Here is a 24276-nt window from a genome sequence, read left to right on the forward strand (position 1 = left end):
TTATTACCTGATTATTAAAACCCTACAATTAGAGATAAAACAAATATGATTTGAAATAAAAGTTCCAGCTTTTATGATCCTAACCAGTGATGAAAAATCCTTCCTGTTCAATTGCTATCTTTATCTTTTTCAATTCTATTCCTTTATGCTCTTTGGCAAACTTCAGGGCAATAACGCTAACTCACACAGAAAGCTGTGTGAGAGGGAGGCAAAACAGACTGAGAGATAAGAGAGATATACTGTATGTGAAGTATTTATTTGGCATGAACGGAAACTTAGTTAAAGATATGGAGTCATACCAAAGAAAGCTCTAACTCTTAACTGTGTGTGTGTGTGTGTGTGTGTGTGTGTGTGTGTGTGTGTGTGTGTGTGTGTGTGTGTGTGTGTGTGTGTGTGTCTCTTTGAAAACTCACAATTTCTGGATGCGAGTGAGCACAGCAGACAGCACCGCCTGGATCTCGGCCGCTGAACACGTGCAGACCACCGGGTGTCTCTGCACCTGGAGCTGCTCAGCAACATACTGCAAACACCCAGGATTTGGCTTAAAAACATGACTCTCATTTTAAGATTTTTTCAAAGTTATTAAAATAAAGAAAAAATAAAATAGAAATAAAATACCACACACACAGTCTTACCTGTCCTTGCCAGTCGGTGCCATTGACCAAGATGAGGCTCTCTGGGAGCGCGGCATCGGACAACAAAATCTGGTTCAACTGGTCGTACACCACCTTCCTCAGGAGCTGCACACACACACACACACACACACACACGCATACACACACACGCACACACACACTGAGTACATAAACTCCCCCCTGCAGCGACACATTTACTCTGCAGATGACTCATATGGACATAAATAATTCATTGGTGCGCTCCAGGCAGAGTCATAGATTATCATGATGCATGTGCGTTGGTTCTGTACTTTGGGGAAAGGACAGGAGTGGGTAGAGGAGGGCACACAACACACAACACAGGAAGCAAAAGCTCAAAGCCATGATTCATATACCATATGCTAGGTTAAAATGACACTAGGGCTTATGATAAGAACATAAAAAAATGAAATAAAAAATGCTAATCTACCGGTGTGCTGTGCCCCAGCTCGGGGGATCTCTCTGAGTCGGAGCTGTTGGTGCGTTCGCTCAGAGGTTTGGACAGCTGTCTCTCCTTCATGGGAGTGCTGCTGCGCTTCTGTCTTGGGGTGTGGCCTCCATCCAACCTATAGGGGGAGGGGAAACAGTTGGTATGGTTACTAAAACAGGCTTAAACGACATCATGCGTCTCCAATATTTTCATTGGCGGGACAAGACAAGATATTTTTAAATGATTTGGACAAGAGATACCAATTTGGACACAAAGCAATTATAACTTGCTTTCTTTAATCACTCTTTTTTTTATTAATGAGAGTGAACCTGTAACCATGTATAGTCCCTACGAAGAGGGCGAGTGTGTAGAAAAAAAAAAAAAAAAAATGCCTCTAAATGATGTCTCAAGGCTGCCAAGATACTGCATCCGTTGTCCTTCACAAAATTGCCGCATTTGGCACTTCGTTTTTATTCCTGACAGCCCACAACGGGTTGATGGCAGGTCAGGCCAAATACTGGACTGATGTTGTGTACGGTAGTCTGAACTCAAATAAAACTTTTACTGAACAAACAGCAATTACAGGGAATGTGGCAGGTTTACGACCAAGACTCGAGGCCAGATAGTCAATAAAGTGACTCCCTGAAGTCGACTTCAGTTATATCTACCTTGAAATGGATACGGTGTACTTTGCTGTGTAACTAAGCCAACAGTAGCCACAATGTGCTTGGTCATACCAGACCAAAAACATTTCTATCAGCAAAACCAGACTTGTTACATTGCTTATGATCTCAAATCGTAAATGTAAGACCTTTCAAATCATTCATTTGCTGATTTTATTCATTCAAATGTTTATTTATTTTTATTATGGATCCCTGGATATGGAAACATGCATCATTTGTACAGCGATTCTGACTTATATTTTAATTTATTAAAGCCACAAGACGGCAATATTATGTTTAGCTTAATAAAAAAAGGAAAAGAAGGAAAAGAAAACTAAAGATAATAAAGTTTACCACTATGTGTATATAAAGTATATGCAAAAATAAATGTTTTGGTAATTTGGGAGATCGGTTACCTTGGCGAGGGCATGGCCTGTGTATCACTTTTGCTGCTTTTCAGGGGTGTACGGGGTTTCTCCGCAACGGACACCGTGATGCAGGGGCCCACCTCAGCAAACAGCTCCTGATCTGTCAGCTCCTACACACACACACACACACACACACACACACACACAGTCAGTGTCAGAAAAAGGAGATATTGCTTCTCCTAAAGCCATATTCTCCGTCACTCCATCACTTTAAGTTTTCCCCTTTACTTCTGTCTCTCTCATTCTGTCTCACCGGCAGATGTCAGCGAATCCCCTTCAGAGTGACATGAGCAAAGATCCAAAAAAACATCAATCATCTCACACACACACACACACACACACACACACACACACACACACACACACACACACACACACACACACACACACACACACACACACACACACACACACACACACACACACACACACACACACACACACACACACACACACACACACACAGTGAGTCTTACCAGTGTGTCGGTCTCAGACAGGGCTTCCTCTAGGTTGCGGCTACGGGATGGTTTCATCCTCTCCAGATGAGGCTGCTCCCCTTGCTGGGAAGACCAGGGAGCAAAAGTCAGTCTACACACTTAAAGCTTTAGTGCGTAAATTCTGCTGCCCCCATGAGGAATTCAGAGTAATTACAACAACACTGTCAGTGCATCTACATTAGGTAAGCTTTCGGTGATGGAGTATGGATTTTATTCCTGTAAGTCCTGTTTTTTTCATAGCAGTTGAATCAACAACTGAAACAATTCTCGGGATTTGCTTTTGCTCCTGCGCCAGTGTAGGGGGGTGACACCAGTTTGTAACCGCTGCCATACTGAGAAATACAGAGAGGGTTTTGTGGCGCCGATAGGCCTTATCAAGTTTGTGTCAACTAATTTGGCAATGGCATGAATGTAACCGACATTCATTTGTATGAAAAAGTCACGCACTATAGCTTTATAGATTAAAAAAAAAGGAACAGAAGTCATTAAGTACATCATTATATGCAAAAAGAAAAATGCATCAACACAGCAGGGATGTTCTCTGTACTACACAATGGACAGGTGTTTCATTTCACATCAGACTATTACATTGGATTAACTGAAGAATGAGTGGAATTTTACTGAAATGTAAACAGACCTTGCCACTAAGAACGTTTTGGATAAGTGCAGAACGTTGTCACAACACTAGAAAGCTATATTCAGTATTCTTGTGAGAGGGGGAACGGCAGCAGAGACACATCCATTCAACACACTTTTTATTGAGCAGATGGAAACTGTCAAAGCAGCTATTGGATTTCAGCTTCCTTATGGAAATATTTCTGAAATGTTATGTTTGCAAACTGCTTCCCTGCTGGGACATTTTTGTGGGCTTGAGATTTTAGATTTGTATCACGTCGATTCAGAGTGGCATGTTGTTTTCTTTTTATGGTGTTTTAGGTTGATGCAAGACACTTTTTTGATTAATATCCCAACCCCTTCAGATTTACTCCAAAGGGTCAAGACAAAGTGAAGAAAAAGCTACTTTTAGAACCTAGCAATGACGGTCGTAACCAAACTCAGCAATAATTAAGTTATACAACATCTTTCAGGTTGTTATGTAGGCCATTGGTGTGAGTTGCACTTTGTAACACAAGTCTTTTGTACACCGTTTTGATGAGGACTTGAACATTTTGTGAAGCCAGACGGCCTTTGGGGACTATAAAGATTTTACTGCACTCCCTGGCGGGGAGAACAAAAACAAACAAAAGAATAACACCAGAAAATGATTCAAGGTTTTATCTTGAGTTTCCCCTAAGCACACTGAAGTGAAATACTTGCAGATGATGCTGCAGTGTTAACTCACCGGGCTGAAAGTGTCTCGGCCCAAGCTGCCTTTGCTGTTCAGACTACCGATCTCCGTCTGAGAGCTGGACTGGGACATTCCCTCAAAGAACGGCCTGAACACACACAGACATACACATAAGAAAACCTTATAAAATTGTGTTTTTTTTTGTATCAAATATTATCACATTAATTCATATATACGGTTTGCCTTTATTAAATTTTTTGGTTTGTATTACAATATTTTTTTAAATTTTATTTCACATACAATACATTATGTATCAGGTAAAAATCCAATTAACAGAAGTTAACAAAAGTAAACATAAGATAAACTTGACCGTAATGAGCGTTTTTCACCAACAGAGGGGGCTCTGCATTGTCAATGGAGAACAGTGAGTCCTGCAGCACCAAAAGGGTTTAGATAAATATTTCTAGGTAGGTGACTGCAGGGGGCATTGTGTGTATGTGTTCCTTTGTGTACGCTTATGCTTGTGTGTGTATGTGGTGCGTGCATGCTTTTGTGCCTGTGAATGTCGCATTACCTGAGCTTAGGTTTGGGTGTGCTGAGGATGCTGTCTGTCTCCTCCATCTCCGGCCCGCTGTCACTGGGGTTGTACAGCTCCAGACTGTCGTAGAGTTCATCTAGATCCTCCTCCACCTCCTGAATCTGCTCCCTGGACACATGCTCCAGCCCAAAACCAACCTAGACACAGACACAGTAAGAAAGCCTAAGTCAGTTTTGTCAATTGTACATAGGGCACATTTAAATGTATCTTTTTCGCATATCGCCTCTGAAGTTTTCCACACAGAGCGGGTCATAGTGCAGTAGTGTAGTGCATAGTACAGCTCCCCATCAAATAGACATGCCATATTCTGTGAGGTGTTTCATTTGAGAATACATAGTGTGAATTTGTTATTTACCATTTAATAGGCCTATATATTTTAAATTAATTCATTATTAGGAAATTCAGTGAAAGAGGTTAAAAAACAGCTTTGATCAGCTCTGTTCACACATACAGGAGCTCTATGCAACAAGTGTCAACAACTAAACCTGCTCTCTCCTTCTCCTTCTAGATAAGATAAGATTTATTTTTTATTGCCATTGTACAAAACATACAACAAAATTCAGGTGCACTCAAGAACCGGACTCAATAAAATAGATAAAAATAAAGTGGTTGGCCGCTGCAGGTACCGCCATGTTGGTTGACATTTGGACAACTGAGCAGTAATAACTTGACACACAGAGGGAGAGAGAGGTGAAAGTGAAAAGCAGTGAGATGTTTACATGTCACAGGGACCTGTTTAACATCAGCATGTAAAAGCCAGTTACTGGATAGCCCAGTTATGGCACTTATACAGTGCTAGCTATTTTACAAGGGCTTTCAATGGCAAGTCAGGGTCTTTATCAGTGTGAACTGAGTAGTAGTTCTGTTTGGCTCCATACTCAGGGTCAAGTGAGGCTAACTATTTGCTGATAAAGAATGTGAAATGTTGGAAAAAGCTCCAGAAAGTGACCTTTGAGATAAGATTATTGTGTCAAGTCAACTGAAATATCTTACTCTAGGCAGATATAAAACTGCACTGTTACACATTTTTCAATGGTTGTGACGTAGAAAACACAGTTGTTTCTCTTCTGGGTTTGTACCCTCTTGGCTGAATTAATTTTTTGGAAGCCTGGATAAAAGCGTCGGCTAAATGAAATTCACTGTAATGTAATGTGATGTTATGGCCCCCACATTATGGACATAAAAACATTTCATTAAACCAAATCAAATCAAAGCATGGTGCGGTTTTAAAGTCAAATTTTGGCTTGTTACAAGTTTGGTCTTAGTTTCATAGTTTAGGCCATTGTATCTTTTAGTAGTTAACTCTCACAGGAAATCAACAATACGTACAGTAGACCCAGGTTGTTGTCTGTAAACTGTAGCATATGTTACAACAGACTGTTTTGACTGTACTTTCACTCTTCGCCCTCATTTCTATTTCAAAAATTAGGATTTGCACTGAGGTTGTTTTAAAACATTATGATCGACCATCTGCTTGATTATCTTTCCCCCATCCGACTCATTTAGCCTACAGCAGTGGCACTAAACCATGCTCTTCAAATCTCTGCAATTAAACTAGGTTAACACAATGTAATTATAAAAGGAATTTAAATAGTTGTCATAGCTACGAAAAACAACACCCAAGTTGTAATAGGCTGATTTATCCGTCTAAAGAGGGTCGGTGTCTGTGCCACAAGTGATTCATTGAATCATTCAATGCTCCATTAAATATCAATTAAGAGCAACTCTGAGAACATTAATAATGGTTATCATAATAGCAGCTGTATTGGAGGCAGAATCGCTTGTCAGGAGGAAGTAGTAGTAGAAATAATACAAATTCGTAATTATTTGTATTTATTTTTACCTTTACTGTAGGCCTATTTGAATTTACATTTTGGAAAGTGAGGATATGTTTTTATTAAAAAAATTAAATCATTTGCAAACATATAATAGAATAAAATCCAATCATATAAATAAGATAATTGTGACAGGAGAGCAAAGTAAGAGAAAAGCACAGAGAAAGTGGTGATGAAAAGTTCATACAGAGCGCCAAGGGAACACACAAAAACACAAAGGTATATATAGGCAACAGAACAGAGGAAAAAGCAAGCACACAAACAGCAGTGTTAAAAACACACACTTAGATGAAATGGCTGCAGAAGCACATCAACACATTAAAACACTCACACATCTATGTTCTATTTTAATCCACATTGTTTAGTGTTGCTTTTTTTGTGGAGCTGCCAGCTGAATCTCAGCTGTTCTGCCACATCTCACACACAAACACACACACACCTCTCTCTGTGTCTTCAAAGTACAAACTGAAAAACATGTTGACTCTAGCAAACACACAATGCAAACCTCGCACACAAAGTAGAAGTGTGGATGTGTGATGAACGTGATATCAAAAGGGCACAAGCCACGGAGAGAAGGAGGGAGGGAGGGAGAGAGGGAGGGAGGGAGGGAGGGAGAGAGGGAGAGAGTGAAGAAAAAATGAGAATACATCACCTACCTCATCGGTGACTTTAAACCTTTTCAGCAAGGCCACAAACTTCTGCTTGATGTTTGGTTGCTGTGGAGAAATAACATAAGGTGATGGATGTTCGTGTGTGTGTGTGGAAGTGGAAGTGAGGAAGTTTTTAGAAAGTGAGTCCTGTTTGAGGGTTAAGACTTGGTTTTAGGGTTCGGGTATGAATCACATTTATGTTAGGGTTGGGGTTAGGCATTTAGTTCTGATGGGGATGCATTATGTCAATGAGTTTCCTCACAAGTATAGCTGTAGAAACACACGGGTGTATGGCATAGAAAGAGATGACAGGAGTGGGATATAGCGGTAATTTTTCTGGAGCTTGTGTCTCACGCTCAGTGACTCATGATGACAGTAGTTAATGGATGCAGCACCGGGACATATTTCTGTGTGTCACATAAAAGCCAAAATGTTATCTATGCAGATGTTTCTCTGTAAGGGGGCTGACTGCATAGGGGACTATATGAGATTTAGGGCTATTAATCAGGTTGGTAAGTCGATGCCTCCGAACGCATACGTTGGCTGGAATAAGAGTGATAGAGGTCATGTATACCATATTGTTTCTGTTGAAAGTGAAACCTTTTTCTAAAGTTTGTTGGGACCCTGATTGTCAAAGTCAGTGAATATCTCTCCACACTGTCTGCTCCCTGTTGGTACTCTGTGTGCACTGAAAAAAAAATCCAGTGTTAATCCACAGCCTAGGCTGTGGATTAACACCAGATTTGTTTTAAGGGCACACACAGTACGGACATGCAGCTATCATGAGGAGATATTCAGTATTCAGACAAAAATGGATTTTGACAACAAGCGTTCAAGGAATCACTGACTCCACCTTTAGTGAAGAAAAATGCATAGAAGCCTTATATTTATACTTATTTTAAAGGATTCTGGTGCATCCTAAGCAGCTTGTTTCTCTCACGCTAGACTGTTGTGTCTGGACAGCATCTTAGTTTTGAAGGACAATAACAAGCTAGTTTGGGCGAACCAGTTTAAACATGAATGCTCCCTTTGAAACATGTTTTTGGGTGAAAATCAGTGACATGACGGGCAGGCTTTTCATCCGCAACAACATAAGTGGATTTCTGAGTGGCTCCAGAGAGCTCTAGTGCTGTGTGGGGTTCTGTCCTTATTTGCTACTAGAAAGTGGAGAGAGAGAGAGAGGGGACTTTATGCTCAACTTTGGGGATGTAAAAGTTTATATGTGTGTGTCTGTCTACTGCATTACAGGGCAGAGGTGTCTGTTGTAATTGCTTCTGAGTGTGTGTTTAAGTTCAGCATATGTGTGTATGTGCATCAACTGTAGCAGCGCGGACAGCATGGTGTGTGTGTGTGTGTGGGTGTGTGCTGTCCACAGGCGGTGGTGTAGGGGAGCAGCAGTGACAGTCCCACTGAGACCTCCACATGAGTGCCCCATTAATAACCTGCTGTGACAAACTCCTGCTGCTACACACTCACACACAAGCTGAAATACACACCCCTGTCTCACACACACACACATTTTTGTTTTTAATCTGTTTTCCTGCTGTGTGTGTGTGTGTGTGTGTGTGTGTGTGTGTGTGTGTGTGTGTGTGTGTGTGTGTTCACTGGTGCCTCTGTTGAATTGGCTCGATGTAGTGTCCTCGAGGAAAATTGAAAACGAGAGAGCGACAATGGATTTTTTGAGAGAACAACAACAGAGAAGAGTGGTAGGAAGGGAGGGTGTGAGGGAGGGAAGGAGAGAGAGGGAGAGGGTAGAAGGAGGAGAGGTCGAGTGAGGTGAGGCAGGAGCCAGATCAACCCAGTCAAATCAAATTAATTTGAAAGGGCTTTAACACAAAGCAGGTTAGCCTCAAATTGCTTTATGGACGAAGAAAACTGGAGAGATGTAGAGAGAGGATGGATGGATATATAGATGGATGGGGTGAGAGATTTTTTTATTCTTACCCTGGTGATGGCAGCGTTGGAAGGCAGCTTACGTCTAGATTTCTTCTTCCTCATCTCATCATCTTCATCATATAGATACTGAGAGAGAGAGAGAGAAAGAGAAATAGAAAGAGAAAGAGAAAGAGAAAGAGAAAGAGAAAGAGAGAGATTTCAAATAGTGTTTTAAAATGTTAAATCTGGGTTGCTAATACTGAAAGATGGGAATTAAATAATGCATCATCCATTCCACACAAATGACACCGTTATGACAAGGTTTATTATTGCAGAGAAAATACGAGACCCTCATTATGAACTGATATTTTGAACACCAGCTGTGCAGATTTGCACCCCCCCCCCTCCCACTCCATTCTCCCCTCCACCCCTTCTCACAGCCTATTTAATCCGGCCTATGAAAGCCTTGTTGCTTCTTATCCCCACCACTGTCTGTTTGCTCCTTTCACTCTCTGCTTCAATCTCTCGCACCGATGGGCGCCGATTACACTCAGGAGCACAGTCACACACCCTCTCCTTCTCTCTCTCTCTCTCTCTCTCTCTCTCTCATAAACCGAGAGAGAACATGTCTATTTGTGAAAGGATCAATGTGGCAACGGGGTGACTGTATTCACTTTGAATGAGGACAACAGAGGTTTTCACATTTTAAGGATAATTTTGCTAATTGTCAAATTGACTTACGAATGCTAGAGGACGAAAAACAGTAATAAACTTCCATCTTAAGTGTTTGCTGTAACCCTTATTCAAACACACACACCTGTCCATGAATGGGGTCGTCACTGCCTTCCTGTTCAGACGAGTAGCTCTCTTCCTCCTCTTCAGAGTAGTTGTCGATGTCTGGGGAGCGATCTGGAGAGACAATTGGTATTTATTGAAAGAAAGAAAGAAAGAAAGGAAGGGAAGAGAGAGAGAGAGACAGAGAGAGAGAGAGAGAGACAGACAGACAGAGAGACAGGGTGCTCTTACCAGACATCTTAGCTTTGGGAGCCTCATGGTCAATGGGCTGGCTGGACAGTGAGTAGACCCTGACCTCTGCGACGGGCACCGAGGCGTCCTTCAGCTGGCTGTGGAGCCCCAGGACCTGAGCGCCCTCACTGGGGTGCTGCATCACCTGGGAGGGAGGGAGGAGGAAGGACAGAGGTTAGAGGGAGGTGCATTATGTTCAAGCAGTTCCAATAGTTTTACCCAAAGAGCCAATGAACTTAACAAAAAGGCACACCAGATGACTTAAAGATTGAGTCAGCGATTCTGGAGAACGCTTGTTGTCAAAATCAGTGAATATCTCCTCATGATCCGCTACCTGTCAGTAAAAATCCAGCTTAAATACACAGCCTAGGGGCCCTCGATTATGTAAACAAAGGGAGCCCCACTGCAGCTTGAAACATGCACATTTACAGAGCCTAGGATGTGTATTACCATCAGTGTACAAACAGTACGCACAGGTAGTGGACCTGGATCGTGAGGAGATATTCACTGATTCTGACAAAAGGCTATTTGACAACAAGCGTTCTCCAGAATGGCTGACTCCACAGGCTCTGTGGACAAAAAGAAGCAAGAGAAGAAACGAGGGCCGACGTGAGGCAGACGGTGAGAGGACGATAATGAAAGGAGAAAAAGAGTCTGGTCACACTCTGATAGTCAATATAGTCTGAACAGCTTATTATGCAGACAGCCTGTAGCTTCAACATTACTGCTGTGCATCCACTAACTTGTCTGAGGTTCAGCTAACCTGCACAAGCTCATTTAACCATTTTACAATCAGAAAAAACGATATGCAAATCTGACGAGGCAAGAATCACCAAGACCATATACATATTTAATGTGGAACGCTGACTTTTTTCTCCCCAATCAGGTTCGTCTTCTGAAATGCTGCCATGGCTTTAAAAAAAAATGTAAACCATTAAAAAAAGACACTCACAGAATTAAAACACTGTCTTGACTAATGTAATGCATTATGCTGAACAACACAGCGAATTCCTCCCGACACTTCCTTCCATCACCTAGATAATTGCAACCCTTAGGTGTGACTATTTTCACTTTTTATTTCTGTACGTGCTCCAAGTGGCAGCGAGGAAGCAGAATCCAATTTGAAGTTGTTCTGCTAATGCTAGTTAAAGATGATTACAGGATTTTGCATAATTAAGTCATTTTAGGGAGAAAATGCATTAAAGTGTAAAGTGTTAAAAATGATGACTCAGTGGGCTGTTATTAATGTATTTTTTCAAGGCAGGCTGCTAAAGCTTCAGGCTACTTAAAACTTTCAAGTGAACTGCAGTCCCTACATTGGTATCCTTCAAAAGTTAAATTAAAGATGGTTTCTTGATTGATGGCCACTTTCAACCATCATGATACATATTTTTTTAAATAAAAACATACTTACTTCTTGAGATATAAAGTGTCTGAAGTGTATTAGTGGTGACTTTATGGCACACATAAAATAGGAACCACTAAAACTGTCCCTTCATCAGTATTAGTGTCGGACTGTCGGTCGGATAAAACTCAATTTAAGTGAGTCAGTTTGGGCTCGGGTAAGTTGTCACAGGCGTTTATTTACTGCTTCTTCACGTTTTATATAGACTTATATATATTGGCTATCAGTAGGTTAATTGACCTCAATACATATTTAGTTTCACAAGGAAGTATAAATCCAGCTATATGAACATTGTGATATGATTTTTGTGCAACCGACTTGAGTGAATCTTCAAATAAATTGTGAAAATTGTTCTGTAATAACCACTGTGTCTTTTTACAATGTTTACAATCACCTGTTGTCGTATTCAAAAGCACAATGTCACGATTATGACATTTCGTATTCAAATTTATACAAACCGAAAATCCAGAGTGTGTCTCCAATACAATTGGCATATCACTTTCTGACCCACGGATCTGTGGGCAGAATATACCAGACATTGACCGAGGAATTCAGACTTTGCACCCATCACGCGTACAAGTCTGCATTTGACTCCTTTGCTCTCTGTCAAGTACTTCTCTGCCAGAAACACTCCAATGAAAGCAGACATCTTCATGAATAAATGTGGCTTTATTAGAATATAGAGTTTGATTTTTGGCCAAGTGTCCAGAGGGTTATAAAGTCCCCTAGACTCCCCCATTTCTTGATTGGGTTGTTTTATTTATGTCCCTTTTTTTGTCACCATAAAGTATTTTGTGGCAAGTTTGTTCAAGGTTCTTTCCGCTGTAAATTCTTCTGACATTTGGGCTCTCAGACACAGCTGATGAAAGACACCCAGGCATTCGTAAAGTGTCCTGGGTAACATCAACATGTAGACAAACACAAGTACAGAAGCGAGCTATAAATCACGTCCCCTTTTTATAAGAGGAGCCTCAAATTATGAGAGACAGAGAATGCGAAGAGCTTTTGGCAGAAGATGCCAGAATTTAATTGAAGGTTTGATTTATGGGAGACATTTATGGCTGCCGAGAAGAGAACAGAACGCTAGGGTGAAGTTTAGAAATCTGTGTTTGGTTTTTAAAGTGCACCTGCTTGAATTGAGTTTAGATAAAGGATGAATTAAAGGTGGAGTCAGTGATTCTGGATAATGCTTGTTGCCAATTTTTATTTTGTCAAAATCAGTAGTATCTCCTCACAATCGGCTACCTGTACATTCCGTGAGTGCTGTAAACGGGCATGTTGCTAGCTACGGTGTGCCCCCTTGTTCACATAACTATTTGTTTACAGAGCCTAGGCTGTGTATTACCACCAGATTTCCACTGATTTTGTGTTCTCCAGAAATGCTGACTACAACTTTAAGGGTTAGCACTAGATACGTTTTGAATCCAAGATTCTGAATGATAAAGAAAGGCATATATGGAAAGGAAACGTATATCTGCATGAGTAAACCATTTAGTTATATTGGGGTTAGAAATTGTTTTGGGACGTAAGTGAAATTAAAGTAATATGAGATTGACAGAAGCAGAAGGCGTAGTAGGCTGTTTGTTTAGGGAAATGAGCCTGTGCCCAGTGGTTTGTTGGGTCAACGGCTCAGATCGTCTGTGCTGAAGAGGGTCGAGACTCCTCTGACTCATGGCACAGCGGACGTGCTCTCAAACATGCAGCTCAACCTCCTATCTGCTGCTCTGAGCCTCAATGTGATGGATGTGTGTGCATGTACATAGACTTTCCTCCAACCACACATTGTTAATTCATTTGGAAAATACTTCAAATTGCAATTACTTTGTACTCAATACTCTATTTGTGCAAATGTAGATGTGTTGTTAGATTTTGACCAAATAAATACCAGGATATATATATATTTTTTTACAGAAACAGATTTTTTTAAAACCAAGTTTAAATTGATTTTGTGTCCCTATGAATTCAAATGATTTCTTTGCAGCTAAAAGTAAAACAAATATGTAATCCTGAAATAAGAACACTCAAAGCTGAAACAATAAATTGATCAATAAGTAATAAAGTAACATCAAATATTGTTAAAATATAGAAAATAATAATCTCTAGTCTTAATGCATCTACACCAGCCACCGTATATAGTCTTTAAGTACAACTTTTCTATACCTCTGCCATGTTGATGAGTCCCAGGGCCAGGGTCTTGTAGCCCAGGATGGTCCGGTTCTTGTACCTCTTCCGTCGCTGCAGCATGATCTGAAGCTTGTTGGCGTCTCTCTTCAGAAAGTGTGGATACTGCAATGTACAAATAAATACACAGAAAATACACTTAACTGACTGGGGTTATTGACTTAATAGACACGTTCAAATGCACAACCTAACATGGCATTTGTTTCCCAGGTCGTAATCATTAGGCCGATGTAACTCGTCTCGTTGCTAGGGCGACCTGTATCCGGCGTAAAAGTGTCACACCACTTTAAAGTCACTTCCGAACTATGACATAACCCATCATTAAGAATCTCACCGGCTGGCACTATAAATGGAACTAAACCCAAGCTCCTGTTACAATGTTCAAAAGCCACGAAGTCGCTCTCGCAGCTCAGTTTTTTTAATAGGCTTCGTCTCTGCAGTGCTGCCGCTGTAGGAACTTTAATGTATAATGTATAATGTCTGGCTCACTGCACTCGGTTAGATCCGGAGAGAGAGAAACTCCCCTGACCTCTTTAGCAGCATTTAGAAACCTGGATATTAGAAATGAGAAAGGGAAGACAATTTAGAGCAGAGAGAAAGCCCCATTGGGAATAACAGTCAACGACATGGCCTGCATTGGAGCACAGATGTAGGGAATGTAAACGCTGTACGAGTGTTTACACAAGCAGGAGGCTGTTGTTTATCTCTAATATTGTCTCGGTGCAACAGACACAACTTTAATGTAACACAATGGTTACACAATTTGACTATTTAGAATCTCTTCGGTTGTATGCGTTTCCCCAAAATAGTGCTCCAGGTGTATTAAGTATTTAGTGCTTATTCACATATGTGAGCATGGTAAGATGTTAAAGCCAAAATAAAGCCCTCCCTACTGTAAAGACAGGTATGTACCGTTTTTATGTTCATGTCAAAACAACCTTTCATGAGGAAGAAATACATAAAAAAAATGTATATGAATATTTAAAAAATATATATAAAAAATAAAAATAAATAATAAAAATAATAATAGTGATTTAAAAAAAAGTTTCTAAAAAGAAATGCAAGAATAAAGTTTGCTTTTGAGTGATTGGCACCTGGCTGAGCACACTGAACCTTTATCGTTTACCTGCAGGGAGAAGGTGAGCTGTAGGTCTGTCTCTGTCAGCCCCGCGGAGGACAGCAGAATCTCGTTGGAGCGAAGGATCCTCTTGGAGCCCTGAGTGTAGGAGGGAGGAGAGAAGAATGGAGAGAACATGGTGAGAAGCAGGCGGCTGAAAAAAAAAAGCTCCTGCAGAGTCTAAACAATGAATTATCATCAACCGCATGTGGCGAAGGAAAGCGATGGAGCGAAGGAGGTCGAGACAGAGGGAGGTGAGGAGGAGGAAGATGACTGATAGGAGGGAGTAGAGAGGGGAAGAATGAGCAAGTGGCAGCGGCACCACAGAAGAAGAATTAAATCGACTTGAAGTGTATTTTGTGCCAGAAACAGCAGGGAATGTATCGATGTATTGAGATAGAAGACAAGATGGAGAAAACAAGACAGCAAAATAGGTTGGGAGTGTAGCCATGGCATTACAAGGGAATTTAAACATCTCAAATGGAGTTATGCATCAACAAAGTAGTTTTCTGTAATTATGGACAAGATGGAGACGACTCAAAGAAAAATACTGCGAAATAGAGGTGAAGAAATCAAGGGCTAAACTAAATTGGATGAAGTGAATACCATTGCACTTTTAAATGATCATCCTAAATGTAGCCTACTTATTGGATAGAAATTAGAGCAAATCTGACAAACAATCATTATATTTCCTAAAGGTATCCATGTTAACTTTTACCAACTTGGCTGCCTCTACCGTCAAGAATTTGGATTATTTAACACCAAAACCATTTCTACCATTTCTAGGTTCAGTGGGATTGTGATGTGATCTGTAGGCTTCTTTAGCTTTAACCCACATTATCTTTCTTTACCATAGCCTCATTTTAAAATAATATTAGCTGATATATCCGGCCTTATTATTTGTTGGCCTTTTGAGAAGTCTGGTACCTGCAGTTTGACGGCAATCACTACAGAGGTGAGGTCTTTGTCCAGCTCCTTCAGCATGATCAGCTTCTTCAGAGTCAAGTTGAACAGCCTGTGGACAGACAAGAGGACAATGGAATATAAGGGGACGTCATAGTAACATAATCAACATTCATTCCCTACAGATACATAACCAGTGATTTGCGTGGGTAGTTATTACAGCATAATACTGAAAATAAATTTAAAAGAAGTCCAAGAATGAAATGCAAAATTGAAGAAGCAGCCATATCAAAATAGAACTCTATCATTTAGGTTCCATATCTTCAGAATAAGCACCAACAAAACTAAGTGAATGTTTGCAGGTTTAAAAAATACTTCTGTACTAATATGACACTGGCCTTCCATAAATAAATAAATCACAAAAAGAAGAGAGACATTTGCAATTTGATCTATGTATGGTGAAAATGCTAAAAATGGGAAAAACAGTGAGCAGACACATAAAACGAAATATTAGCAAAATACTGATATGACTTTCTGAATCTTGATACCAATACATTTTGTACAGACATACTGTACCAAGGACTACAATGACATTAAAAGTTGCATAAGCAGCAGCTTGCGGTAGTTAAATCAATACAACCTTGAGAGGAATCACTTAATCATGTAATGAATTTGATGTGGACAAAATATGTAATGTGGTCACATCTGGTCCAACAACTGATCCAAGGTCAGCCTTCAGCAGCTGATCTCAGTCGGGTTGGATAAGTGCATCTTTTCAAGTTTCAGTATATTGATGTTTTAAGATGTTAATTGAAGAATTAGTGAGTCAGTAAAATCCACTTAACTGCCAATTTATTACGTATACTTAACTAAAAATGATAACCAAGTCAGATACAACTGACCTCATATAAACACAACCTTCAGAAAGGTTATCATGAGTTTTTATTGATTTACTTTTAGGAGGTGTTGATTGAATTGTATGGTAAGTTTAAGCAAATGTACGCAGGATTTCATGGACTCAAAACCATCTTGTAGCCATGGTAATGCATCCTGCTTCCTTTCTGCTTCATTTTCACTTTCTGACTCTCCCGTGGACCAAAAAATTAATGAAGAAAAAAATGAATAGTGACGCTCGAAGAGGCCTTGAGTGCAGCTTTGCGTTTTATCATATGACAAGCTGTTAAAAAAAAATCCATTTGGGCCAAAATTGCACTGATGCGTTTTGCTATTTTTGTAAAACGTGTTCTTTCTCCCAAAATACGCCAACGCTTGCGTCATCCCCCACACTAACGCACACACACTAAATTAGTATATGTTAGAAATTTTCCCATGGATTAGCATACAAAAAAAGAAGAACAAATATTCACTCTAGGCAAAGTAACACAAGGTACACACACACAGAATTGTATATTTAAAATTAAACAGGGAGGCATACAAGACCACAAGCACTTACAGAAGCAACATTTATTCAGTTTGCGCACACACACACACACACACACACACACACACACACACACACACACACACACACACACACACACACACACACACACACACACACACACACACACACACACACACACACACACACACACACACACACACACACACACACACACACACACACACACACACACACACACACACACACACACACACACGCTGTGCAGACAGGGGTCAGTCTGTTCAATAATTCATCTCAGGGGCTTCAGGGACAGAAAGTAAAACAACTAAAATAGACCTGTGGGGGCTGGCCGGAGGGAATCAGAGAGATTGCAGGAAAACAAAGGAAAAATACAGACATTGTATATGCTATCCATCCATCCATCCATCCATCCACACTACTTTATAGCTTATTAAAAGCCCCGGCAACCACCAATACGCTCTAAATCAATGTTTCCAACACAATCGATAATGAAAATAATTACAAAAGCTCTAGTGGATCAATAGCAGAGTCAGGGGACATCTCTGTCTCAGTGCTGATACAGCTAATATAACCTTTAATGGCAGCAACAGAGATTAAAGGCAGACAGACTGAGTGGACAGAAGAATTGCGTCCTTGATAACACACCTATCTCCACTAGGGCCCGGCCGATTTAATCGGACGATTATAGCACATCTCCGAAAAATCGGCATCGGCAAAATGGCCACCGATTTTTTGCCGATTTTTTATTTTTTTACATTTTTTTCCAGCAATCATGTTGAGTGAGATGCATTGCTGCCTCGGAGGTAGCCTTTTAGCATATTAACAGCAGTCATTCAAAGACACATTACATCAAACATATAGAAAATCATACTTATAGAAAAAGAAAACAAAATACAGACAAATTAAAGATAAGGTTTGGAGTGGAGTCCGGTGTAAGTATGCTTTCTTAAAGAGGTGAGTTTTGAGTTGACTTTTGAATGAGTTTATTTAGTCTGAGATGCTAATGTTTGGAGGGAGGGAGTTCCAGAGGGTTGGGTGCAGTTACATAAAATGCTTAATGTCTGAGTTTAAAAATGCGTCATGTCATTTTTTTTAGATAATGCATATTTCAATAAATAAAAATTTCGTGTACCCCTATTGACAGTAACAAGTATTTATATATATTTAAGGGTTTAAAAAAGTAAATTTTTTCAATATATATTTATGAGATTAAAAAAAAAAAAATCGACCGATTTAATCGTTATCGTAATTTTTCTCAGAAAATAATCGGCATCGGCACCCAAAAATCCATATCGGTCGGGCCCTAATCTCCACCCCTCAGCTCTCTCCCATCTCACCATGGGCCTGTACTCCAATTCTGCCCCACTTACAACCTTTCATCTTTCTTCTATCGCTCACATCCCTACACTGAAATGGACAATGGACGAATGCAACCACTGTTACTCTCCTGTTTAAAGGGGCAGTGTGTATTTTAATTTAGTTATTTATTCTATAGTACTTTTTCGTCTTCCAACAGACTGCGCATTTCCCCAGGACAGAAATGTATATAAAAACACGTATGGCCAATAAGTTTGTCCATTCTGTGCTACTGTAGAAACACGGCTGAAACATTGCGGCCTCCGTGTAGAGTGACCAGCTCCGATTATTCTCAAGGAAAATAAGGAAATAAAGGAAACAACTTTGATTTTCAAGCAATTAATCACTAATAAAAACATACTTATGACTATTATATTACATTTCTAACAAGTCTGTTCTGATGAAATGCCAATACATTCAACACACTGCACCTTTAAGGCTTTTTCTGCACAAGATCAAGTGGCTAGCAAGAGGCCAAACCTATGAATATATATAAAAAAACAATCAATTTCTTCTCTGATTGAAAGGGCAGCAAAGTGCAGCTTCTGCTTACACCTGCTCGATCTGAGAGGAGAGAATCAGAGTAGAGGGGAGGCAGAGGAGGCTGGTAGTTGCCAAGGGTCGATTTTGGGGACGGGACTGTACTTTAAGGTTAGCTATTAGGGAGGAGAGAGAGAGGGAGATAGATGGGAGAAGAATGGACGGTTATACTACAAGACAGATAGGTACACGCACAAACAGAGACAGAGAAGAATGAAGAAAGAAGTTGAAAGTCAAGACCAGGTTGGGTTTTTATATAGAAAGGGAAATGGTAAAGGTCAAAAACAGACCTTTAAAGAAAATCTGCTCGGTTTAAAAGGTGGAAACAAGGAGATATTTGGCATTTTTACTTGAAAATAAAAACATTTATTCTCCTGTTTACATTGGACAATTACTGTAACCAAAATATGCTCAAAATATTAACCAATTACTTTCAGTGCCTTTTACAGTTACATATCTGTTTAGTTTGCACAATGTTATGTCCTTTATATTGTACATTTTAAATGTTTTTCTTAGTCGTCTCTATACTGCTTGTTTTTGCCTTACTTTTTGCATTTAAAATGTATTCATTGTTTATAATGCTTATCTTTTTTTTGTTCCTTTAAAAAAAAAATCCTTTGTACACTATTTCACCGCGTGTCGGAGAGTTACGTATTTTCAATTCCACTGTATGTTTGGCACATTTAGCAGAAATTGACCATAAAGTTGACTAACTTATTTTCATACAGACAAATTGATAAACCAACTCATTCTGTCACACCAATCGAAAATCGAAAATAATAATAATTTTATAGGGATCCTTTTAACTGTAACACATAATTTCTAAGCGAGAAATCTAAAAGGACTGCACTTTGGTTAGTTTGATGTGGACCTTGGCAGTTGGAGCACGTCAAGATGACAGCGCTGATCTGTCGCGGCTCGGTAGCATTTTCCCTCCCAAAGTTTCATCCATCACAGAACAGACTAGAGACAGTTACTGTTTATGACACCGCTGGGTCCTTGGGTGCAAACATCACAGCAGTAGGTTAAGGCTTTTTGGCGGGTCTTAAAAACTCCTGTGACTTAGAGCGCGATGAATCAAAATGCAAAATCAGTTGTCAGCCGCCTCAAACTGGGGAAATGTTTAAAAGTCATAGCACAAACTCTGCAGTAATGAAGTGTGTGTCGGAGCTACTAGTCCTTTAATAAACTGCTCAGTGGCACATTACTTTGCGTGATATAATGGCTGAACAAATCCCCTTGAGATCAAACTGAGCAGTAAATAACCAAGGTGTGGTTCATTGTTGCTCGGTAAATGAATTCAAGTACCAGTGGGATTTCTACATTACGACATCTGTAGCGGGTTAAAATTTGAGCCCTCCATTATACTAGCCTCCATTATAACATAATGCTAGTTTAAAGGTCACAGTATGATCATTTTCAGGTTCAAAATTGAAATGTGGGTTTTATACTAGAAACTGTTGTCATGGTGAAGTGTTCAAAAACAACTTTATATAACTCATATTGCAATTGCTAAATCTCCTCTGTCTGAAACGCTCCATTTTCGCATCTGTCACCCGCCTTCCAAAAAGCCCAGTCTGCTCTGATTAAGGCGAGACACGGCAGGCAAAAACATCGTTTTTTTAAGCACTGGTCAATTTTGAGATTTGTGTCTATTTAGCTTCCATAACATGTCTTCTTTCATACTAGTATGGATAAATGGTCCAAAATATACGTTTTAGGTGTTTATTTTACTAAACTTTGACTGCTTGCGTCTGTATTTTGCTCCTAAATTCGTCAAAAGTGAGCATTCTAACGTAACATACAGCACCGCGACCGCTGTATGAATCATAATAACCATGGTACTGTTGGAAAGCTCTGAATCTCAAGACCAACGTTATCTGATCCAAATATGGACATTTCCTTTGTATCAGTAACCAATCGTGAAAGTGTGAGGAGGGATTCAATGCTAGGAAAGCGACCTCATTGGCTAATGCACATTTCTGACGATGTGATTCGCTAAAAGGCATCACGTCGGAGAGACACAGACTGTCAGACGATCAGAGGGGAGATGGTGGGGAGAGAGAGCGTCTGTGCCGACAGGAGCAGGTTGACAGACAGTGGCTAATAATGAATTAACCACGTTTAAATTAGCATGTGGATGTAAATGTTACTATGCTATGGTTTATATATGTTAAGCAGTGGTAGGCCTATATGGCATTGAGGGGTGTGGGGCCTAATTCAATAAATTACTCTAGCTATAATCAGTGATTATCAGCAGAATTCACGTTTTTATCTTTAACGGCCGTTTTCTCAAAATTAGCTTTTTCCAATACTCTGCGAAAGATATCTCAACTTCTAGACCACTGACATCAACCAAACTTTCTATGATCATTCATAGCACTATTTTAAAGGTTTTTACACAAGGATTTGTTAATATATTGTTAATTGTCTGATTTATGATACATTTTCCTCCTAAAAACATGCCGAAAATGCATTTCTAAGACATGTACATAGTATTTTTTTATTTATTAAATGAAAAAAGGCTGTATCCAAAATCTGTTGTGTAAAAACTTTAGAAACTAATATGTGGTTAAAATAAAATAGAGATTTTAACTCTGGCTTTATCCAACATTTCAAAATTTTTCTCAAAAAATTACCCAAATTGACGCATAATTGGTTAAATATTGCCATATTTGCATATATATATTATATTATATATTGCAATTGTATTGGTGACCTTTAATTCTTCTCCACTATTAGCTAAAGAATCAATAACATTTTATGAATTTCAGAAATGATGGACCTTCGCTGCCGTTTTTATGAATTTCACTCCTCATGGGTGACCACTGCACTCCTAACTTAACTTATATAAATGCCTCTGGACAAGACAGTCAGTCAAATGCCATAAAGAGAGAGAGAGAGAGAGAGAGAGAGAGAGAGAAAAAAAAATGTATCTGGGCTTGACTGCCACACAGTTACAGCTCTTTTCAACATGTCTGGAAATCACACGGTAAAGGTCAAAACAGTCCGCCTGCCACAAACACTTCCTCCACAGTTCAGTTCTCACTTTTTGCTGTCACCTGGATAGTCGCTACACGTTATTGTCAATTCTGAACACAACATTGGACAACAGCAACAACAAAAAAATACACCAGTTTATGATGGATAGGTGCAGTGCAGCAACTAAGAAAAATAATGGCTTTGATTGTGCGGTAAAAGCAAAAGGAAAATGGAGGAACAGCATCGTCTTTCTGGCAGAAATAATTACAAACCTGGCTCCACACTGCAGCAGCTGGGATATAATTATAGGCTGCGATGCATATTGGGACAAAAACAACAGAGCAATTTGTCTTTTAGAGGGTCTAGCTAAACCGGGATTTGATTAATTTCCAACAGGATGTAAATCTCTTGGACACAAAACTGTCTTTTTGATTTGGGTCCTGTCTTCAGAAAAATTATGCTGTGGAAAGCCTTCAAGTCTTTATTTGGACAATTTAAATTAGTTTATTTCAACAATTCCATTTTGCTGCAAAGCCTTTGGATCTAGGGATTATTTCCAGAAGCAGGACAGTGTGTGTGTGTGTGTGTAGGATTAAGGCAACAGCCAACTAACAATCCTTTTTTATTTTAAATCAATAATAAAAATGCTGTTTTTTTTCATTATCAATCTTTTGATCGTCAAAGGTGACTTCATTAAATGTATTGTTTTGTTCAACGGTCGAAAACCTAAAAATATTGAATATGCTATCATAGAAGACCAAGATAGGCATCAAATTCTCACATTTGATAAAGAGCGTGTCATTTTAGCTTGAAAAATTACTTCAACGGTTAAACAATTATCAAAATAGTTTGCATTTTTTTGTAAGATCAATAATCTTTGGCTTAGGCCTTTTAATTTTATTTGTTGACAACAGGAAAAATAAATAATATTCACAACCTTAGCGAGTAAAGTATTAAAGTAACAGGTCTGTTTCAATACGCAGTGGGCTTTGGCTGGGTGGGGTGTTTTTAAGAGCTCATCTTCAGTTGAGTTGTAAAGAAGCAATTACTCAAAAGTGAACTGAACTGACTTTGTAGGGCTTTCCTGTTGTTGTTTAAACTTCCTGACTCTGTCGTTGCTTAACCGTTCATTCAGCTGCACCCTTGTGACACCCACTCAGGATTAAAAAAAACTGTAAAAAGGATTATGCTGGCTGTGTTGAGCGGGCAGTGCTCCTTTTTTCTATTTTTCACTTGCTGAACAACACATTGACTTGACAAATACATCATCGGTGGAGCAGCTTTACAGTTACAGCGTGTTCAACTAACATCACATGATCAATAAAGCAAAAGAGAAGCACACAGATTTTCCCTGTTTCAACTGTATACATTATAACATTACATTACTGTTCTATTAACAATGTGTGGACCAGGCCACAACCACCACAAGGGATCGTCAAAGCCGATGTGGAAGTGCCTACAGTTGCAGTTCCTCAAATGGCTCCAAAATACAACAAAAAAAAAAGTCCCACCAGGAAAACACAACTTCTGTTGAAAAACATGCGTCAACACATTTTTCCCCACAACACACTAGTTTTACTTCTTCTATTGTGTATCCTGGCAGTTTGACAAAGCTCAAGTTCCAATGAGAAGGACATAAGGGTTGTATAGTACGTGGTTGAAGAAGTACATGATGAGGATGTGATGTATTATTAGTTACCACTAGATTAATCTGGGGTTGCAAACAATCGACCCTTACATTTTGTTCCTGACTTGGGAAACAGGCAGTTGACAAAACAAGCTTCACTCAACTTTGCTTTTTTTTACTATTTCTGGAGGTCTCAACCGTATCACATGGTCTGGAGCCTTCTTGGTTTTCATGCGAGTGTCAAAAGTTAATAAAGATTTCAAACATCTACAGTTTGAATTAAACTGCATCTGATGATAAAGACCATGTGACATGGTGAAAGGCGTCCAAACAAGCATATAAGTGAGTCAAGACTGCTCTGTATAATTTTAGGATCAATTCATTGTTTAGAATCAAGCAAAAGTGCCAAAGACATGCATGTTATCATTTTCAATTTGCTGTTTTTTCTATGTTTCATTGAATTTTTCTGAGGTTTTGGTGAATGGACAATGGAATTATGGTCTGAAAATAAAAGTTAACGATCCCTTACATCCTTGTTGGAACTGTGTGTTGGATATTACGTAATAAAAAACGGATGCAGGATGTGTATTGGTGTGTGGGAGAGGAAAAGTGTGTCTGTGTGTGTGTCCGTGGGGGGGAGGGAGGGGGGGCTACCAAGTGCATTGATTTGTCATAGAAAGTCCTTGTGCTTCCATAACAAACTGGAGAAGAAGACTTCCCCCGTCTGACTCGCCACCACTAAATCAATGTTTTAATAACGCCTCTGGTTATGATACCGTATCGTACTTTCCCAGCAG

At 39.6% G+C, this 24276-nt stretch overlaps 1 protein-coding gene across 1 annotated transcript in view; it reads right to left on the minus strand.

Annotated features, from left to right (window-relative positions):
* Nucleotides 1–24276, minus strand: part of pacs1 (phosphofurin acidic cluster sorting protein 1) — a 52649-nt gene that overhangs the window by 7638 nt on the left and 20735 nt on the right. Inside the window, exons 2-15 of the mRNA XM_080052092.1 lie at nt 15573–15660; nt 14655–14744; nt 13508–13633; nt 9943–10087; nt 9734–9825; nt 8986–9063; nt 7048–7107; nt 4533–4693; nt 4013–4106; nt 2650–2733; nt 2162–2283; nt 1084–1219; nt 636–740; nt 414–520 (exon numbers count right to left, since the gene is read on the minus strand). Of these exons, the coding sequence (XP_079908218.1) occupies nt 414–520; nt 636–740; nt 1084–1219; nt 2162–2283; nt 2650–2733; nt 4013–4106; nt 4533–4693; nt 7048–7107; nt 8986–9063; nt 9734–9825; nt 9943–10087; nt 13508–13633; nt 14655–14744; nt 15573–15660 (1488 nt within the window). The remainder of the gene's footprint in view (nt 1–413; nt 521–635; nt 741–1083; nt 1220–2161; nt 2284–2649; nt 2734–4012; nt 4107–4532; nt 4694–7047; nt 7108–8985; nt 9064–9733; nt 9826–9942; nt 10088–13507; nt 13634–14654; nt 14745–15572; nt 15661–24276) is intronic.

This window comes from Ammodytes marinus (genome assembly GCF_949987685.1).
Source record: "Ammodytes marinus genome assembly, chromosome: 23".
Taxonomy (NCBI): Eukaryota; Metazoa; Chordata; class Actinopteri; order Uranoscopiformes; family Ammodytidae; genus Ammodytes; species Ammodytes marinus.